The 22595-nt window shown below is 36.8% G+C and overlaps 1 protein-coding gene across 10 annotated transcripts in view; it reads left to right on the top strand.

Annotated features, from left to right (window-relative positions):
• Nucleotides 1-22595, top strand: part of POU2F1 (POU class 2 homeobox 1) — a 162510-nt gene that overhangs the window by 75473 nt on the left and 64442 nt on the right. For 4 of the 10 annotated variants that reach the window (XM_027610563.2, XM_027610574.2, XM_027610575.2 and 1 more), the window contains one exon: nucleotides 18677-18742. In XM_027610563.2, the coding sequence (XP_027466364.1) occupies nucleotides 18677-18742 (66 nt within the window). Of the gene's footprint in view, nucleotides 1-1287; nucleotides 1389-3035; nucleotides 3252-14737; nucleotides 15523-18676; nucleotides 18743-22595 lie in introns of those variants that run through there. The other 6 variants (XM_027610566.2, XM_027610570.2, XM_027610568.2 and 3 more) reach the window with 4 other exon arrangements.

Genomic DNA, 22595 nt, shown 5'->3' with positions numbered 1-22595 from the left:
GGTTTATATTTGTTTTGTGTATTTATTTGTCTCATTGTGTTTTGTTTTTGTTTTAGGGATATCCTTTTAAATATCCTAATTTATATCCTTAATTAAATATCCTAACTTTATGATTTTAAAATTCTCTTAAAGAATTTGGAGTACATGTAGGTCAGACTCCTTTTCAAGAAGAAAGAATTTAGTTTCTTTCCAGTTGTATACTGTAATAAAATGTCTTAGTTTTTGACCACCGTTGCAGAATTATGGCAGAATTTTGTGTTGATCTCTACTTTCAAGTGTTATGAGCTACTGTAAACCCCTTCTCTCACAAAAGAAGGCAGTTTGTGAACTATTTACATATTTGATTTTGTTGGCACCACTGAACTTAAGCCTTGTCTCAGAGCTTCATAAATGGTTAGGACCATCACTGAATGTATAGGAAAAAAATTACATGGACATGAGCACAGAGTTACAGAGAGCTCAGTTACATAAAACTTAGGTGCTTTTCATTAGTAAGTTATACCCCTCAGTCAGTTGTACTAGTTTATACTAGTGCTAATTAGTTATGCTAATTCAAACATAGCTACATAGTACAGGTATATGGCAAATAAGATTCAGTGCATGGACCAACTCCTCTTCCTCGGCTAAGGCTGCTCGAACTTTCTGCTGGTCAGGATGCTAACATTTTCTGGCAAAGAGTGTGCTGGTCAACCAGTGATGGTGAATTTCCATGCTTGTGTATGCCAAGTATTTCTTGTTTTCTAGAGACAAAATGTAATCCTGTACCTTTTTTCAGAATATTTTACAGTGAAAGTAATATATATTGATCTGTCACCTATGAACATATATGTGTGTATATGTGTATGCATATGTATATGTATCTATGGTATGTGGATATGTGTATATATAAAGCCAGGTGAAGTAGGTACTTGTAAATTTGGAAGGAGGTGACATATTAGATTTGGGTTTTTTTTTTTATTATTAGTGAAATATACTCTTTAAAGAAAAAAAAGTAAGCTATTTTATTCAGCTTTATGGAAGAGTAGCACCTTATAATACATGTTCCAAGAATTTTCTAATTTACCTCCATGTTCCGAAGTGAGGGCAGGTGCTAACATCCCTATTTTGTAGATGAGGAAATAGGCACAAGAGTGGTGCCTGCCTCTAATCAGTTTATGTTTAGGCAGCTAAACACACCTTGATGGGTAGTCCAGGGTTCCCCACTGTGTATGATTGTTCCCCCATAAAGTGTTAGGTTATTTTATACAGCTTACTCAGTCTTGCCTTTTTCTCTTTTTGTATTCATAGACTGGAAAAGTAAGAAGAGCTTTCCTGCCTTTTTAATTACCAAACTACTCTCAGTTTTCAATGAATCAATTCAAAGAAAGAATGCAGTCTTTCTATACCTGGTAAATATTTTCTGCTCATAAAAGCTATTAATTTAGTAGCCTCTGATAAATCCAGGTGTTTATGATGATTGCCTTTGATTCTGTGGAATGACTATAAAAATGACTTATATATATATGATATTAACTCTGAAATTTGTTTGATATTTATTGATATGATGGAGTGATGCTTAGAATGCCTGTGCCCTAGCCAGCAACAGAAAATAGTTTAGGATTGGCCCTAGTACTAGTTTAGGTTCTGTTGGGTGTGGTTTGTTTTGTTTTGTCTTTTTTTTTTTTTTTTGTCTGTTTGTTTTTGGAAAAAGTTGTGAAGTTAATGCAAATAAGGTACATACATATATTATTAAGTATTCTCTTTATTTGGATAATATATCATTAGCAATAATCCCTATGTGGCAGTTTAATAGTACTTTGTAAATAATAGTTTTACAGAATTAATCTAGTAATCAGAATATTACCTACATTTTTCCATTTTACAGATAACCTAAGTGAAGATTAGAGAGATCAAGTAACTTGCTTAAGAAAGTTCAGCTAGCCAGTGTAGAGTTGAGGTCAGAATTTAGATCAGAGGCTACATATTTTGATTCCTACTCTAGTGCCTTTTAAAGATTCTTATTTTTTAAGTACCTTAAATAAGAATTAACAGCCTAAGAGAGTAAACAAACCATAATGACATTTCATATCGGTCTTTGGTATAATTTAAAATGTTAATTGTAGGAACAGAGAAGACAAAATGGATTTATATATGCCACATAAAATACTTTATTAACAACAGTATTAACAGCCATTAATTAGCTACCAGGTACCGATATACTTCATTTAAGCCTGAGGTGAACCCTTGGGCGTATTTTGGACCTGTTTTGCAGAAGAGGAAACAGGCTTTCAAAGAGAGTGCTAATAGTTTAGGATGTTAGAAGTGGAGTTTAAAACCCAGTTCTCTCTGATTTCAAAGTGCATTAGTAAGCTGTGAAGCCTGTTGATTTTTGGAATTAAAACTTAATCATAAATCCATCCTATCACATGTTAACTGTTACTGATTATGGAATAATTTCCCTTCATAATTCACTCATCCAAAAATCTGAGCATTTTAGATACATATTGAGGTAATGCAGAGAAACCATGTCTTCCTCTGTAACGATTTTAACTATAGGAATCATATTAGCTCTTTTTATAATGTGATTTAAAGGTATAGGTCTTATACCCCCTCTAAAAAAGAAAGGTGTTTTTTTTTCATGTGTCTGTTGGCCAAAATATAAAATAAAAATAAAAAAAAGAAAGGTGTTTATAAAATATTTGTATATTCTAAACATATGCTTAAACTAAACTAACTAGAGCAAGTCTAAAGATATATTTCCTGTGAGAACATTTGTCTCCGTGTTTTTACTTACTGTAGCTGATCAACAAGCAATGATTATTTTTCTAAAGTATTTTTAAGACAGACGTTTTAAAATTAGTTAAATCTTAATGAAAGAAATCAATGTTACAGCAAGGAGTATCATTCAAAAATTAATACATTTCAAGTGTCTGACTGGCTTGGGATAAATAAAAACTTAAATGAAACTGTAATGATGAAAGTACAAAGAAAATTCCTTTTTTTTTTTTAAGATTTATTTATTTGTTTATTTATTTATTTATTTATTTATTGGACAGAGACAGCGAGAGAGGGAACACAAGCAAGGGGAGTGAGAGAGGGAGAAGCAGGCTCTCCGCGCGGAACAGGGAGCCCGATGCAGGGCTCGATACCAGGACCCTGGGATCATGACCCGAGCTGAAGGCAGACGCGTAACAACTGAGCCATCCAGGCGCCCCGAAAATTCCTTCTTCTTTAGTAAAGTACCCAGAGTTACCCGAGTTTGCCCAGACCAGGTGTATCTTTGCCTTGAAACCTGACTTATCCCCTGAAACTCACCTTTCCCCACGAATCTTCCACTGATTTACCACCATCACTTGCCTGGCCAAAAGAGGGTGGGAATGCATAGAATGTAGGCAATGAAATACTAAAAATATATTTTATTAGCAGCTCATGTCAGGTAACTTTTATTTCTGGTAATGTGGAGAACTTACAGCAAAGAAATGTAATTTATGTGCATTTTAATCTGTACCATTCAAAATGAGAATTGTACATTAGATTGCCTGGTATCTTTCTATTTTGGGCAGCATATGTTAGGACTCTGTAAAAGGTGAGATACATTGACAAATTTTACTATGTTTTTAGTTAAATTCTTTCTAACTAACTGGAGCTTGCAAAGATGATATGAAACTTATTGATACTATGACATTTTGTGAAGATTACAAAGTCACTTACCTACCTTTATATTACCTGCAGCTACTCCTCATCTGAGTAGAAGGGAAGGAGGTGAGGCGGGGCTGGGGCAGCTAATGTGTAGTGAGTTCCTACTCTGTTGGGCATCTGCTAGGCACATTTTGAGTAGAAGTGTAAGAACTACAGGAAGTCGAGCAAAGAGAAGTACTAGGTACAGAATTGGGCCTGGCTTTTGTTTGCATGATCAGTTTGGTAATCCGCCATATTCTTTCATCATCTGCTTTTGGCAGCACCAAATGCTCTTCCTTGGTTTTTTCCAGTGCTCTGAATCACAACTACCTGGGATTGCTGGTTTAGTGCTTATGTGACCAGAAGGGCATCAGTTTTCTGGGGGTTTTGTTTTGTTTTGGTTTTGGTGGAGGGGGGGTCAAGTTTTAAATTTTCAGAAAACTAGAGTTAACAATACTGTAATCCTTAAAAATTTGCATAGAGGGTAGATCTTAGGTTAAGTGCTCTTGCCTCACACAAAAGTTTTTAATGAAGAAAAAGGAGGGGAGGAAACTTTTGGAGGTGACGGACAAGTTTATGGCTTTGTTTGTACTCAGAGGAGTTTACTTACCTCTAAACTTATCAAGTGGTATACATTAAATATGTACAGCTTTTTGTATGTCAGTTATAACTCAATAAAGTGTTATTTCAAAAAGGATTTCAAAAGAGAAAAATTATACTTCTTAAGTGTTATTTAAGGATTAAAGCATGAGGAAAAATTTAGAAATCAGCCATGTTCAGATAATTGTAACATTACTAAGTTTCTGTTCTTATCATGTACAGCAAAGGTGATTTTGGGGCCTGTGGATTAAAAGTCAGTTAAACATAGAAATGAGGGGCGCCCGGGTGGCTCAGTCGTTGGGCATCTTGGGTCATGATCTCGGGGTCCTGGGATCAAGCCCCGCATTGGGCTCCCTGCTCAGCGGGGAGCCTGCTTCTCCCTCTCCCACTCCCCCTGCTTGTGTTCCCTCTCTCTCTGTGTCTCTCTCTGTCAAATAAATAAGTAAAATCTTTAAAGAAAAACAACATAGAAATGAAAAACAAAAAAAAATGAGAGAGAGTGCTAGCACGAGGAGTGTGACATGAGGCTTGATCCCAGGACCCTGAGATGACCTGAGCTGAAGTCAGACACTTAACCGACTGAGCCACCCAGGCACCCCAGTAATGGTTACAATTTATTATTTTTATTTATTTTGTTCATACTGCCCAAAATTTGGTCAGTGGGGGCCTTTCAAACTTCTGTGTCTTTTCCACATATTCCCATAATTCTTAAAGCGCTTCCACTACTAATTTCTTCACCAAAACAGTAAAAGGCAGGAAAGGAAAAATAAAATATAAAGTCTCAGCCTAGAAACAAAAAGCCTCCATAAAGATATAGAAAATATAAAGAACTAAATGGAAGTTTTAGAAGTGAAAACAACAGTAACTGAAATAAAAACTCACTGGATGGGCTCACAGCAGAATAGAGGGGACAGAGTGAACTGGAACACAGAACAGTAGAAATTACCCAATCTGAACAAGAAGGAGAAAATAGAACAATAAATGAACAGAGCCACAGGGACCTGTGGGACTATGACAGAAAGACCACAGAGGAGGAGAGGAGAAAGGGGGCTGGGCTGAAAAGTCCTTGCAGAAAGACTGGCTGAAAACTTCCGAAACTTCTCAGAAGACACAAACCTACGGATTCCAGAATCTGAACAAGTTCCAAACAATGTAAACCCAAAGAAATAAAAATAAAATGTTGGTAAACTCAAAGACAAAGGAAAAATCCTGAAAACAGAGAGAAATGACATCTTTCCCTATGGAGAAAAACAGTTCCAGTGATAGTGGATTTCTCCTCAGAAACCATGGAGGCCAAGAGGCAGTGGCATAATATTTTTCAAGTATTGAGAAAGAGCTAAAAATACCAACTTCTGTATTCACCAAAAACATCCTTCAGGAATGAAGGGGAAATCAAGACATTCTTAGATGAAGGAAAACAAAGCATTCGTCTCCAGTAGACCTACCCTAAAAGAATGGCTAAAGAAATGAAAGATGTAGTTTTAAATCAACAGAATATATTTAGGACTTGTGTACCAAAGACTACAAAATGCTGGTGGGAGAAATCAAGGAATATACAGAGCAATGGAGAGATAATACTGTGTTTGTGTGTTAGAAGACTCAACATAGGAAAGATCACTTCTCCCCAAATTGATACACAGGTTTAATGCAATTCCTGTGAGAATCCCCCTATGATTTTTAATAGATAAGATTATCCTAAAATTAATATGGGAATGCAAAGGAATTAGGATAGCAAAATTTTGAAAAAGAAGAAAGTAGAAAAAATCAGTTTCTCTAATTTCAAGACTTATTATATAGTTGTAGCAGTCAAGCCTGAGGATATTGGTGGAGAAACTGACACATTAATCTTTGGAACAGAATACAAAACCCAAAAATAGGTCTGTGCAGGTATAACTGACTAATTTGTGACTAAGGTACAGAAACAGTTGGAGCAAACAGAGGAAGGAAAATCTTTTTGACAAATGATTAAAAACAAAAACAAAAAACCTTTAATCTTCACACTAGGAAAAAACATAGAAGAAAACCTTTAGGACATAGGACTTGGAGCCTAGTCTTAAACATGACACCAGAGGGGCAATTGGCTGCTTTAGCCAGTAGAGCATGTGACTCTTGATCTTGGGGTTGTAAGTTCAAACCCCATTTTGGGAGTAGAGATGACTTAAAAATAAAAATCTTAAAAAAAAAACACCAAAAACATAATACCAGAAACATAGCCTACAGAAGAAAAAGATTGATAAATTAGACTTTCCTCAAAATTAAAATATTTTGCTGTGTGCATTAAGAGGAGGAAAAGGCAAGCTCCACAGTGGGAGAAAATATTTCCAAAGCACATATCTGATAAAGGGCTGTTATAGTTAGTATATAAAGAGCTCTCAAAACTCAGCCCTGTGGAGAAAAAGGAACCCTCATACACTCTTGGTGGGAATGTAAATTGGTGCAGCCACTGCAGAAATCAGTATGGAGGTTCCTCAAAAATTAAAAATATAATTACCATATTATCTAGTAATACCATTACTATGTATTTACCCAAAGAAAACAAAAACACTAATTCAAAAAGATACATGAATCCCTATATTTATTGCAGCATTATTTATAATCCTAAAAATCTAAACAGTCCATTAGAAAAGGGAGATTTTTGGGTTTTTAGAAAAATCCAAGAGAATGAAATAGACATGTCACTGAAAAGGATATACAAATGGTAAGTTAAGCATATGAAGATAATGTATTACTAGCCATTAGGGAAATGCAGATTGACACCATTGTGAGATGTCACTACACACCTATTAGAACAGCTACAATGAAAAGTAATAACAATATCAAATGCTGGTATAGATTTAGAGAAACTGGATCTCTCATACATTGTGGGAATCTAAAAATGGTACAGCCATTCTGGAAAATATTTGGAAATTCTTTAAATATATACTTACCATGTGACCCAGCAATATCACTTCTGTACATTTATCCCAGAGAAATAAAAATTTGTTCACATAAAAATATATACACGAATATGCTTTACATATTATAGATGAGAGTCATTTACCAGACATGTCCTTTGCAAGTATTTTCTCCCAGTGTGGAGCTTGTGATCCATTGTACATCCCAGATACGAATGTTTGCAGCACCCTTTTTGGTAATAACTCCAACCTGGAAACAACTGAAAGTCTCTCAATAGGTGAATGGTTAAACAAATTATGGTACATCCATACTATGGAATATTCTTTTTTTTAAAAAAAGATTTTATTTATTTATCAGAGAGAGAAACAGCAGGAGCGGGGAGAGGGTCAGAGGGAGAAGCAGGCTCGGTGTGGGACTAGATCCCAGGACTTGGGGATCATGACCTGAGCCGAAGGTAGTCACTCAACCAACTGAGCCACCCAGGCACCCCTCTTTTCAGCAGTAAAAAGAAATGAACTGTTGATACACAGAACAACTTGATTAGATCTTAAGGGTATTATGTTGAATAAAATATGCCAACCTGAAATGGTCATATACTATATGATTCCATTTGTATAATATTTTCAAAATGACAAAATTATAAAAATGATGGCAGATTAGTGGTCATCAAGGATTCAGAATAGCCAGAAGGGGAGGAATGGTTACACCTATAATGGGGTAGCAGGAGGGAATTCTTTGTGATGAAATAGTTCTGTCTTATGATTGCAGTGGTGGTTATGTGATCTACCTAAACATGTCACAGTAAAATGACATAGAACTATACATACCCTTTATACCAATGTCATTTGCCTGGATTTGATAGCATATTGTAAGATGTAACCAGTGGGGAAACTGGGTGAAGCCTTTACAAATTCTTATGAATTTCTAACTATTTCAAACAAAAGAGAGAGATTACTGTCATTGTTATAGGATTTCAGAGAAACAAATAGTTGCCTGACAAGGAGGGGAATAAAGGAAGATCTGAGGTCATAACTTTTGAACCTGTCTTTATAAGATAGATAGGTAGACTTTTCATTAGTTGATCCAGGGAGGAAAGATATTGTAGACAGATTGACAGTCAGTAAATGTTTATGAAATGACTGCTACTATACCCTTAATATTATTAAAACGTATTGGTAATGTCTGATTAGTCAGAAGAACATTTTAATTAGTTGAGTGGAGGAATGTGTCTTTAAATTTAGGTAGACTCTAGGATACTTGTTACCCTTGTATTTTCACACAAATTTATGAAACCTGAGAGTAAGAGAGACCTAGAAAGAGAGGACACAAATCACCAATAACATAGATGAAACCTAATGGTTCAAAGGGACGGATGGGAATCATTAAAGCAGCATGTGGTTTCAAATAAAACATAATAAAATAAAAGCCTGTATTTCATGGGTTTAAGAAGTGGAATCAGAAAAAGTCACATTGCAGTTGTTAGAGTAGGAGAACTCTAATATTAGCCAAAGATGTCAAGACAAATTACAGGCTTGTGTTAAAGCTGTGTAGTCACCTTGTTCTTTTACGCCATGGAATTTTCATACTTGATGATTGTGTTTGGATGATTGTTTAATATTTCTTTCTATTCAGTTGTAAGCATTCTGTAGCTCAGCATTGTGTCCCCAGTTCCTATCCCACTGCCTGGCAGCACCTAGTAAATATTTGTTGAATGTGCTCGTGCATGAAATCAGTGACTTTGCAGAACTCTTTAAACTAGAACAAAGAAAAGACAGTTATAGAAGTAAAGAAACAGGATGATAAGATAGACTAGGGACATGTAGTTTGGTGGTAAAACTTTAGTAGAGCTATGTGAAATTTAAACTTTACAACTAAGAAATTCAGGATTGAATTCTATAATGATATGTATACTAAAGGATGCCATAGTGTTAGATTGAGCAGTCGGTGAGCTCTGTACAGCTGTAGTAATGTATGTTGGCAGAAGTTAAGGAAAAGAGCAGAAGTACCAGCCACTTCACTTCATACTAGCTGCTCTCTAGGACTCGTAAGGTTAACTGCTTAAAACACACTGTCTGATGCCCCGCAGTGTGCTGAATGCACTCTTCAGTCTGTGTGTGTCTGCAGCTACTAGGAGACCGGGATGGTCAACAGGATCATTCCTTGTTTGTGCTCCCAAGCCTGTACCATCAGGTTGTACTTCTTATTTTAGTTATACCATTTAAATCATTATATAAAGTAAGGAAAAGAACAGGAGGAGATGACGTTTCTGTGAAAACTTAAGTTGAATGTTTTGAAAAGAGTAGATGAAGGATAATTACTAAAAATACTGCTGAATTAGATGTGAAAAAAGAGCTGTAAAATATTAGGGATAAATTATTCTTTAAAAAAGAAAGAAAAAGATTCTGTACTCAGAGTGCTTGATGTGTCTTTTAAGTTCTTGCCCTTTTCTTTTAAAGATTTATTTATTTATTTTCAAGAGAGAGAAAGTGTATACGCAAGGGGGTGGAGGAGCAAAGGGAGAGGGAGAGAGAATCCTCAAGCAGACTCTCAACTGAGTGTGGAGAACAATGCAGGACTCAATACCAGGACCCTGAGATCATTACCTGAGATGAAACCAAGAGTCGGCTGCTTAACTGACTGAGCCACCAGGCGCCCCGAGTTCTTGTCTTACTTTCAAAGCAGTTTTTCAGTCTGTGGGTCATGAAGTCAATTTAGTAGGTTGAAATCAGCAATTAAAAAAAAATAGATTGTATTACATCTAGGAAGGAGCATTGTTTCATGAAATTCTTCTTGAGTTTTTTATATTCTTAATATATATGTAAAATGTGAAAGGCTTGAAAAACAAAGCTTAAGAAATTGAAACTGGAAATATTAGAGTAAGTATTAAGGATATGATTTACCCAGAAGAGGAAACTCAAATTAGTGGATTCAAATATTAAAGCAAAGGCTTTCGTGCACCATCAAAAGATTGGTAAATAAATGCATAGTTACATACTTTCTGTTAACATGAAATGTTTAAGTTATATATATAATGGTTTTATGATATTTATTTTAAGTTGACCTTTTTAATTGATCAACCAACTACAAATCTCCGTGTCATGGGTAAGAGTTTCAGCATATTTTACTTTACTGATTTTCCTCTCACGCCTCCTTGTTATGTCTCCCCCCGCCCCCGCTTTCTCTGCCACTCAGTAGTGTGACCTAAGAGCCATTCTCTAGGCCTCACTTTGGTTTTTAGGAAATAAAATTATCCCTCAGATCTCTTGTTATTTGGCAGTGCTTATTTGCCAGAATGATAAAATAGATTCTGTCTTGGGTGTTTGCCCACCTAAGATTTTTCGTAAATAGCAGACATTCTGTTTTCTTAGATCTATTCTTCTTAAGCACTGAAATCCCATATTGCAGCCTTAGGGGGCATCATTCACATATCCTGTGATATTCAGTGCATAAGAATAGTGGCAGTGCTAATACCCATCACTTGATTCTGGATCTAAGACATTTCCAGATCCTGGAATATTCTTTCATATTTGAGCATTAGTGCATTATTTTAGACTGTGGGTGATGAGTTTGGGGATGAGTTTTTTTGTAAGGTAACAATTTATAATTCTTGAGCTAATAAAGCATTTTTATTACTGAGAATCTGCCAAAGCAGTGTCATTGTTTTCTATAAAGAAGCTGGTAAGGAGACTAAAGTCGTGGTAGATTTTGAAAAGAGGTGAAGATTGAAAAGGATACTGGTGTGCAATTGAGATTGCCTAGGAGTGAAAGCAGTGGAGCTAGGAGATGAGAAATCCTACCAAGAGGCAGACAGGAGGTATGGGGAACAGTTGCTGAGCTGTACCTTCCCGCCCACTGGACTACCTATGGACCAGCTATACAGGTAGTCCAAGGGGAGCATGTACAGATGGCTGTGCATCTGGCATGTGACCAGGATGGAATTTGATAATTTAGGTAGGTAGAGTACAGGCCTACCTCAGTTTGCTCATACACAAAAGATGTGTTTTACAAATCTAGTTTGTAATTGAGTTGTTATTGTCCTCAGTTGCCTTTCTAATGAGACCTAGACTAGCCCATACAATCACGAGTGAAAGATTACTCTAATACAGAGAGTGTTAGCCATGAAATCTAGATCCTGGAAGAGCATTTCTTCCCCTTTTTAAAGGAAAAGTTCGGAGGTGCCTGGCTAGCTCAGTTGGAGGGGCATGCAACTCTTGATCTCAGGATCATGAGTTCAAGCCCCACACTGGGTGTAGAAATTACTAAAATAAGCATAATTTTTAAATGTGTGATTTTTAACTTTGCCTTTCAGCTCCTTTTTATACTTCCATACACTACTATTTCCTACTTTCTGCTTTCTATGAACCCTTCCCCCCGTCCCCCGAGTACAGGTCAACTAAACAGCATTTATTTTATAAGCGTATTTACTGGCCTTGGGGTGCCAGGGTGGTTCAGTCGTTAAGTGTCTGCCTTCGGCTCAGGTCATGATCTCAGGATCCTGGGATCAAGCCCCATATCAGGCTCCCTGCTCAGTGGGAAGCCTGCTTCTCCCTCTCCCACTCTCCCTGCTTGTGTTCCCTCTCTCGCTGTGTCTCTCTCTGTCAAATAAATAAATAAAATCTTAAAAAAAAAAAGTATTTCCTGGCCTTTTTCCAATGGGAACAATTATTACTACTACACTAATCAACTCCTCAATGAGGTGTTAAAGGAAAGCAGTTGAATTGGATTAATTTATGCCAAAGTGTGAATGACTGACAGCCCTACAAAACTTTCCAGAAATTATTTTCTTTTTCTAAAAGGGTATTCTTTTTAGGTTACATTTTAATCTGATATTTCAGACAGAGGGCCAAATAAAGTGAACGCTTAAGCTCTGCTCCCTTCTTTTGGATCTAACTTTGCCATGGTTGGGGGAGTACAGGGGAGAGATAGATGGCAGTCAGCCTCCCACAATCCATCTGTAGAGGCCTAGACAGCCGTCCAGTATTTAAACCTGTCTTTTAGAATGTGCAGAGTACCTACATCGAGGGGGCCAAGGAAGGACAAGAAAACTTGTAATCAAGTATGGTAATAAAGTCCGCTGCATGGGTGAGGCTTCCTGTCACTCTGGATAGCTGCATCTCAGCACTGCCTTCTTTTGCTCCTCTTCCTGTTCCTGGAGGGAAGATAATGAATGACTTTTGCAGTAGAGAGGACAGGGGTCCCTCTCTGGATAGCAGCCTATGTGAGTTGGTGAGCTATAGGCCCCCTGCTGTGCAGAGGCCCTGTGGGACTCTCTTGGCTTGAGGAGGGTGGTTATTACACTACCAAGGTCCTGCCCCTGAAAGGGTACCTTCCAGCAAACACTTCTTAGTGGGCTGTGATTGCCTGGCTGCCCCTTCAAGTCATACTTAGCTATTTGTGAAAGGCCAGATTGGTCTAAGAAAGGTAGTTTAGAGGTGTCCACTGCATACAGCATAAAAAGTAGACGGTGAGTTGCAGAGATTGTCTATAATAAGTACAGGCAGTAAATGTAAAATTTTATGAAGGCAAAAGAGGAGGGAAAGAAACATATATTGATATCCACTATATACCAGTCACAGTCATCATTGCTTCTAATATTTTCTCACCAAGTACAACTTGTATAGTCCAAGGCATTCAGAACTCAATTGAATTGTGTATTTTGTCATATAATATAGTCTTGATTGTTTTACTACAAGTGTTGTGAATAAAATTGGTGCTCTTGAAAGAGGTAGCTTGTTTATCCCATGTCGTGGTACCTCCCCTGGCATAGCTGCCTTAGGCTGCACGCTATGGTCGAGTTGGAGAGGCACAGGCACATTGATCCTCCCAGCAGCCTCGAGAGAAAGATATTACCATCTTACAGGTGAGAAAATTAGGGTTCAAAAAGGGAAGGAACTTGGTCTCACCGGTACAGAGTGGCAGCGTAAAATTTCTCCCCTAAACTCTCTCCTCATATGGATTTTGTGATTCTGAACAGCGGAAAAACTAGCAATATAAATAGAGAGCTTATGTAAAACTTAAGAAAGGTTTTTGGTTCTGTTCCTACCTAATTTATTGACTTGCAAAGAAATCTTTTTAAAGGTCCGTTATAGAAGTTTTGTCTTCTATTTCCACATATGCATGTTGAGTTTAATTTCAACCTTAATGTTGGAAAAAAGTACATACATATTTTGGGGACACGTGGGTGGCTCAGTCGGTTGAGCACCTGCTGTCGCCTCAAGTCATGATCCCGGGGTCCTGGGATCCAGTCCCACGTTGGGCTCCTTGCTCAGCAGGGAGCCTGCTTCTCCCTCTGCCTGCCGCTTCCCCTTCTTGTGCTCGCTTGCTCTCTTCCTCTGACAAATAAATGAATAAAAATCTTTTTAAAAAATACATATTTTTTAATAATCAGACACTTGGCATGCTTGAAGACTAGTTCTAAATAAAAAGTTATTAATGGGATAATACCCTGGAGAACTCCCCTTGATTCTAGTGCACCCTTCTGTGTATCTGTACATACTTGACTTTTAAACACAAAATCTTTGTCACCAATTATTAGTGTCCTCACTACACTGAAAACAAGCTGTTTTAATCTGCTGCCTTATTTAAACCCCCCATGCCTAACTACTTCCATAAGTGTACAACTGGGCCACAATGTGTAATAATAGGTAAGAGCTCAGATTTTGGTATCAGCAAAATCTGATTTTAAATCCTGACTCCAAATTATTAGTGTCACATTGAGTAAAGTGCGTTAGCTCACTGTGCCTGTTTCCTTTTTTCCTTTTTTTTTTTTTTACAAAGAAGGTAGTAAAACCCACTGTGTGGGATTTTTATACGTCTTCTCCTGAGTTGTCTATGGTGATTACAGTGGAATGTCCTATCATAATGCCTAAAAAGCTTTGGACTGATGTTTTACCTTGTAAATTTACTTTAAATTGAATAGATATATTCTTTAGTAAAGACTACATGTATTTTTTCATATACATTAGCTGAAATTTACTTGAAAATATTAAGTCCATAATTTTTATATGACCCATTTTTTTGATGATTGATTTTTTTTTTTAAAGATTTTATTTATTTAACAGAGAGAGACAGCAAGAGAGGGAGCACAGCAGGGGGAGTGGGAGAGGGAGGAGCAGGCTTCCCGCCGAGCAGGGAGCCCGATGTGGGGCTCGATCCCAGGACCCTGGGATCATGACCTGAGCTGAAGGCAGATGCTTAACAACTGAGCCACCCAGGCGCCCCTGATGATTGATATTGTAAATAACAAACTGTCTCCTACTTTAGATTGATTTTGATGGGGTAAGGATACTGGATAATATATGGCATTCAACTAATCTGTTTAGTTAATTTAGTAGTATGAAAAGATTTATAGATGATGAATTTCCATACTCTTGAAAGTAATTTTATAGCTCTTGCACTGCTTCTGGGTTTATATTGTTGCCTTGTTTTAAAGTAGGACTTTCCCCAGATAGTGTATGTTAATATTTGGAAAATTCCCTATCAGTAGGCTAGCACCATCTTGACAGCCCTGTGTTCTGCTTCTACCTTGCTAATTGTTTCCTTGGGATTATTTGGATTGTGTAGAAAGCTTTTTGCAAATCCTCTTATTACTGAAGTCATTGTTGCCAGCAGGAATAAGATTAAAGGTGCTTAAGTCTGTAGAGTTGTTTCTAATTTGTACGTGTCATTTCAGTGCCATTTTAACAGAACTCTGTCTCCTGTCTTCTCCCTTCTCCCCCGGTACTATCTCAAGTTAGGTCCGAGAAGCCAGGCCATTGGAAGAAATCTCATTTTATCCTCCTAATTATTATGCTGGCACTCAGGAGATAATTTTTCCCTTCATGCACTGCCAATTAATATGCAAATGGGCTGATAAATATTTATGTAATGATTTAAATTATGCAGGGCGTGCTTTCAGTGTGTTCTGTAAATGAATTGTTCGTGGACTTCAAAGTGCTGGCTGCTGTGCTAACGAGGAGAGATTTGCATAAGGCCCTAATCACACGCATACTGATTAAGCTTCATTATGGAAACTGCCAGCTGCAATCTTTGTTTCTATTTTATTACAAAAAGGGGAACTTTTCATGCTTCAGTTGCCTTGACAATGTCAGTCCTGGCTTGGTAGGAGAGGCTAAAACTCCTCTGAGCAACTGAAGTTTCCTTATTCCGTTGAAGATTGCTATGGTGTAACTGAAGTTGTATTTTGCTTCTCCCCCTAATCCACTTTCCACCTCCCACCTTGTTCTCTTAAGAACATAGCACAGATTTGTTAGAACTAGTAGTACCTTCTTTCCCCCACCCCAAACTGCTACCTGTCTCTTCCTTGCTCTGGATTGTCTGAACCTCTAGAAGATTTCACAGCAATGCTGGACTGCAGTGACTATGTTCTAGGTGGGTACCAGCGCAGTTCTTTCTTAGAAGCTTTAATATGGAAATGGCGTGTGTGGGGTTGACTATGCATAAATGCTTAATCGCATATGCAACCAACTCGGGGAGGAAGGAGGGGGGAGAGGTGGATTGAGCAGAGAAGGAGGAAAGCATTTGCAAGGCACGAGCATACTTGAATTTGCAGTAGGTCCCTCCCTACCACTAGCTCTTCTGGTTCCGAGGACATGTTCAGTAAATAATGTGCATTTTGGAATTCAACTTAGAGTACATTTTTGCTTTTTGGAAATACCTATTGGGCGCATTTCATGTAGTTCTAAAAACACTCTAAATCCGAAACAAGGTATAAAGTGTACCTAAATAATGTTGTACATATTAATCAAAATGTTTTGCATACCTAATGTGAATGTCTTATATAAAAACCAAAAGTGCATAGTGAAAAATAAGGTTGGAGCCATACTGCAGAATGGCTCCCATAAATATTAATGCCGAGGGTAATTGCAGTGGTTACTGATCAGTTTCCAGATTGGAGAAACTATCAACTTTTCCCAAATTTTGGCCGATATTAGCCTTTTTTATTTAAAAAAAAATCAACTTCTGTTCTTCAGAAAACAATTTTAAGTGCTGGAAAGCCTATTTTTAGAGTTCTCTCTATAGAACAACAAACCTTTTAGGAGAGAGGGGTGTGAGGCTTGATTATATAAACTGTCTTTGGTAACTGAGATCTAAAATAGACTGAGACACACTGTGACTCATGGTGGCTCTATTTTGTGTTGAGATTTGTCTGTTTGTATGCAAAATTCTTGAAACCTCTTTAGGTTACTCTGGTCACCTGGAGAGTCAGATGATATAAACTCCAGGACTTTGATACTTTAGGTTGAAAACCTTTGCAAGTGATTTTTTCTTCCTATATGTCATTTTTCTTGCTTGAAAATTTGAGGCTTGACCACCCCCCTTTCCTTCACAGTTGCTAAGGATAAAATTAAATGATAGTTCTGAAAATGTTCACATTGTTAGAAGGAATGACCTAAACTCAAGGCAGTTAGTAATATTTGTATGGCACTATAAAAACCACAATTAAAACAACAAACTGGTGTCAAGAATTCAATCCAAGAACAGTTTGTAGACTGTGTATTAGACTCACATACAGTAAGTTCAGTGTGCCCAGAGAGAAGAACTTCAGATATCAAAAGAGAACTTACTTGTATTTACTCTTTTACATCTGCTATGTTGGGAACTCAGGAAAGAAAAACACCCTTTTAAGTATTTTTAGCATTATATTTTAGAATTAGAAATTGATCTCTTATTTGTAATTAACAGTAACTCATTTGAATGGTCTTCACGTTGTTGTACAGTTAGAATTTTGTTTTATTTACATGTGTATGTATGTGTGAAGTAATTTTGTTAAATGTCTCCAAAGCTCAACAATTTAATAGAAAATGTTTAGAAGATTCACACAATATCTGTGACATAATTTTTAATTTAGATGTGTGGAAACTAGGATATGAGTTGCACAAGCACAGGCTCATGACTTGTTAAGAATTATTCCTACTTCTTTGTATAAAAGATATGTTACCCTTTTTATGAATATTAAGAAGTGGTTCATATTTTTCCCACTTTTAACATTCTAAAGGAAGCAGTGAGCAGAATGTATGTTTAATGGTATATTAACATTTGTTGTGATCTTTGTGGACTTTCGTAAGATTTTGGTTAAGTCATTCAGAAAGCTGATTTTCTCTAAGTTGTTGTACACCTGTTCCTTTCAAACCTTAGTACGCTTTCAGTGACATTTTAATTTTTCTGTACAGTAGACGCAAGGAAGTTGTAGAACTACTCTCATTTATGACCACAGAAAAACAAATTTGAATCCTTCGAACATCTGAAGAACAAACCAAAGATATGATAAAACTGCTTAAGACCATAAGACAAGCATCTGTTTCAAAACCTGTGTTAAAAAAGCTATTACACAGCTTCCAGGTTGGAAATGAAATTTATGGGAGGAGGACTCTTGATTCTCTCTCATCACTTGTGCATTTGGATAAAGCAACTATGGACACCACGGTTGGGACTGATGATTGTTTTGGCTTCCTAGTTAAACATTGAAGCACGTGACAAAATGTACTCTTCGGTGAAAAATCAAATATAATACAGTTTACTTATTCTCAACTAATAATTATAGTTAAATGGTTCTTAATCCAGTGGGGGAAAAGTGGGAAACTTGCTTGATAGTAAACTTGATTACAAATATGCTAAGTTTGGGGTTACAGTAGAAGTAGAATGAAGTATGTATTAAATGTAAATTTAGGTTTTACCCTATTATAAAGGTGGAAGAAAAACCAGACTTGTTCTTGTCTCTTGTATATCTTCTGGGATACCTGATACTGCTTGATGAAAACTTTTTACAATGAAAACTTTCGTTAAAGAGATAACCCTTAAGGAGATAAACCCACGTCTGGAGGTTCTTAGTGGGGTATCAGATAGGTAGTATGTTAGGTGGGTGTGGTTCTGGTTCAATTTGGAAATGATTAGACATATCTGTTATGCCTTGTGGTGCAACTTGTGTACTGGTTTATGATTGAGGTATGAATTTGACATATTCTCACTTTGACACATAGTTTGGGCAGAGAGTAATAAATAAGGAGATTTTTTCTTAGACATGCTTTCTTTTTATTCTGTTAGGTTGAGTTACTGTCCAGTCTTTTAGGAAGATTACCAGTGAATTGTTTTGGTTAGAACTAACCCAGTACCTTTGCTTATGAAAAAAAGAAACTTTATTTGAGAGTAACATGTTTTACTTTGTAAGGTGCTTGGCCCCAGCTTTGTTTCTTTAAAGTATTTTATGCTTCATATTATATTTACTCCATTTACGTGTTAGACTCTAATTTTTTTCAGGTTAGAGTTCAGTTATCTTTGTGAGAAGAATGTTAAAATTCTTTGGAAAGACAGTTTATGTGTGGATCACTTCAGGGTTAAGGGAATCCCGAATTTCTTTCAGATAAACTTTTATTACAATTTCCAATGTTTTAGGGTTGACACTGTCTTTGAACTGTAGAACTATAACATTGGTCAGTATTCTTAAGCCTTGCCTTTTCCACAATTTTGCCTCCCTAACCACATCCCCAATTTTTAAAAAACCTCATTCACCTCTCATTCATTGCAGACTCAAGAATGAACAATCCGTCAGAAACCAGTAAACCATCTATGGAGAGTGCGGATGGCAACACAGGTAAGAGATGATTCCCAGGCTAGCTTTTTAACTAGCTCTAATCGGGCTAACGGAAGGAACTTTCCATTCAGCTGTGACTTCTGTTTGGCACATAAGGACCAATTGGAGTGTTGAGTTGTCAAATATAATTTAGTGCTTGCAGGAACTGGTATTGTATTTGTTTAAGATGATTTAGTTTCTTCTGCAGACTACTTCATCTTTTTGTTGCTGTTTATCAGAGAAACTCTAAAGTAGTTGAGAGAATAGTCCTTTAGGGTCAGGTTGTTCTGGGTATGAATTAGGAATTTGTTACTAGCTTTGGACTTTAGGCAGTTTCCCCAATCTTTTGAGACTTTATTCACCTATAAAATGGGGGTAATATATTTCATAGGTCATTGTGAGTATTAAAGGAAATGGATTAAGCACAGTACCCCGCTATACAGTTAACCATTCAGTAAAACGCCCTTGTTACAGGTGTTAACCAAAATAGTAAATGTTATCCACCCCCCGCCCCCATTCAGTATAAGTTGTATTGAAGTTATGATGGTGTCAGGAGATAGTTAAAAACACACACCTATTTCTAATATGTTCTTTTATTTGGTAATTTTTTAAAACTTATACTTGATTTAACTATCAGGAGAAAATTAATATCATATAAATGAGAAAACTGAGGCCTCATGAGAGAAAGGTAAATCCATAAAGGATAGAATGTCTCTACAACCCATACTCATAATTCATTACATTGCTCAGAGGACATTTAACCATGTGTCTTTATCATCTGCCAGAGATGGTGCAGGGACTTCCCCAGTTTCTGGGGAAGAGGCATAAATTAAAATACTCAACTGTGTAAGAAGGGAATTATGGGCACGGATACCCAGAAAGTAATGGTTTCTAAAGTAAACTAGGTCTTTGACTTGCAGAGAGGGTTGTGTCTGTGACCCATCATTTTAAAATTGGCTAAAAATGGAAGATGGTAAGAATGAGAGTCACTCCTGGAAACAATCTTTGTTTTTCACCTCTACTGGCCACAACATCTTTTTATTTTAAGTAGAGGAGTTGAACCAATGTAGCAGTTCCTGCCTACCTATCTTTCCATTTGAAATTGTTCTCTACCTGGAGATATTTGTTAATCTTTTAATCTCTAAAGTGTACCTGTCTCTTTATGTGAAACTGAGCTATGGGGCATCCTGTTGTACTGAACAGGTCACTCAGAACACTCTGAGGCTAGCCAGGTAGACTGCTCTAGTACCTCCTGGGGAGGAGAAAGGCATCATTCTCTTCTGTCTGGATTGTCAGCTGCAGTCTCATTTTTGTTGTTTCTCTGTCCCCTGTCTGGGCCCTGTCTTGCATTATTTTGTAGCACTGGTCCATCTGCCAGTGCTTTGGCCATCTAGCTTAGGTGTGGGACTTGTTTGCAAAGAGAAACAGGGCAGTAAGTCCCGTCAGACGTTTGGGGAGAATGTGCAGGACGCTTGTGCCCTAGGAACCATTTCAAAGGAGAGGCATGTATTTCTCAGGGAAGAGAAACAGATGATTGAGCGAACACTGAAACTGTCTCTACACCAGACTCCTTGAGAAACCCCTAATAATAGACGTTTCAGTAGCTACCATTTATTGAGCACCTACATTTAATAATCCCCCGATGACATGTTTTTAAAAATCTTAAGCACTGTACCCATTACCTGATTTCAGTTTGAGTTCTTAATGACAACCCTGTAAGTTAGGTATTATTATTTCAAGGAATAGGAAATCAAGGCACAAAACCAGCCAGGAAATAAAGGCAGAATGAGGGTTTATATCCTGCATACGATTTCTCCCATGAATTGCAATAAAATAAAACGGAAAATTTAAGCAATACTTAATTTCAGGTCTAAAACTATTTTCAAAGCTATATATAAGAGAAATTGTAGCTGAACCACTTGCTAAAACAGTCTTGTGAATTTCTTGACTTGTTTTAATTCGCAGTGCATGGTGGACTCATAGAACTAAGCAGTATCAATGTAGATTTTTACTTTTTAATGTCTCTAAACTTTAATACTTTTAAAGGCATTTGTTGCCTTTGTAAAATTACAAATTGCTTCCATGTTACAGACCTTTACAATGCACTTGAGGATAACTAAAACCTTGAATGTCAGTTTCTGAAATGTTAAGGGCCTATCACTATGTTCTTAGCATCCCCCACTGATGTCAGTTTGTTAGTTTAGGAATATAAAAATAACTTCGAGTTCCAGTTTGCCTATTAAATTACAATGCTCAGTATATCAGATAGAGAATTACAGTTTGTTCAGACAATTACATGCTTACAAATTGGTTTTTATTTAAAAATAAAACAGACCTGCAGATTGTTTAATTGTAAAGGGTTCTTAATTTCTGCTAGTTGAATAACACATAAAAGTTTTCAGTAGAAAGAACCCTTAGCGTTGTTTAAAAACTAAAGTCTCACCTTTTCTTGGATTTGGAATACTTTTGTATAGATTACTAAAATTTTTAAATATTTCTGGAAAAATAACTTTGATTCATGACATTTTATGGGGAGTAATACTGTAAAATTATTTAAGATTGTGTTTGATATGCTTCTTCTTTGCCTTTCTCCTGCTAGAGCGATCTATTTGAGTTAAGCAGATAAATCTGATGATGCAGTTTTGTCAGATAGCCCTTATGTGTTCACAGAAAATCAATAGTTTAGGTTTGTCAATTTATTTATTCCTTAAGTGCCTGTCATATGTAAAATATTGTATGTGGTGTTATTACAAGATGCTAGTGCAAATAAATGAGATTCCCTCAGTCTTTGAAGAGTTAGCAGTCCATTGAGAAAACAGATATACAGGTAAGAGATTCAGGGTAGATTATGGTAATTCAAGAGGAGGTATAGAAAAATATCATAGTGATGTTTCTTTGAGGAAATTTGAGTATTTTTTTCTTGAGATATAATTGACATATAACATTATATTAGTTTCAGGTAGACAACATGATGATTGAATATTTGTATATACTATAAAATGATGACCACTAAGCCTAGTTTCCCCTGTTGCCATATAAAGTTACATAATATGCAATACAGTATTTTTGAATATGGTTATCATGCTTTAATTGCATCCCCATGACTTACTATTTTATGACCGGAAATTTGTACCCCCTGACCCCCTTTTCCCTTTTTGCCCACCCCCCCAGTCACCCTTCCCTTCTGGCAACCACCAGTCTGTTCTCTGCATTTATGAGTTTTGTTTTGTTTGTTTTGCTTTTTAGATTCCACATAGAGTGAGATCATATGGTATTTGTCATTCTCTGACTTATTTTACTCAGCATAGCTTCAAGATCCATCCATGTTAATCATAAATGGCAAGACTTCATTCTCTGTTACGGCCGAGTAGCATTCCATCGTGTACACACACCACATCTTCTTCATCCATTCATCCATGGATGGACGCTTTGGTTGTCTCATCTCTTAGCTATTGTGAATAATGCTACAGTGGACCTGCACATGCATATATTTTTTCTAATTAGTGTTTTTGTTTTGTTTTGTTTTTTGGATAAATACCCAGATGGGGAATTGCTGGTAGTTCTGTTTTTAGTTTTTTGAGGATCCTCCACACTGTTTTCCGTTGTGGCTGTACCAGTTTGCATTCCCGCCAACAACGTACTAAGGTTCCCTTTTCTGCACATCCTCACTGATACCTGTTACTTCTTGTCTTTTTGATAATAGCCATTCTGACAGATGTGAGGTGATATCTCATTGTGGTTTTCATTTGCATTTCCCTGATGGTTAATGCAGTTGAGTATCTTTTCATGTGCCTGTTAGCCATCTGTGCGTCGTCTTTGGGAAAATGGCCCATTTTTTATCAGATTGGTTTTGTTCGTTTTTGAATTGTGTGAG

Source organism: Zalophus californianus, chromosome 10 (genome assembly GCF_009762305.2).
Source record: "Zalophus californianus isolate mZalCal1 chromosome 10, mZalCal1.pri.v2, whole genome shotgun sequence".
Lineage (NCBI taxonomy): Eukaryota > Metazoa > Chordata > Mammalia > Carnivora > Otariidae > Zalophus > Zalophus californianus.
The sequence above is the reverse complement of the archived record's forward strand: the minus strand, read 5'-3'. Positions and strand labels throughout refer to the sequence as shown.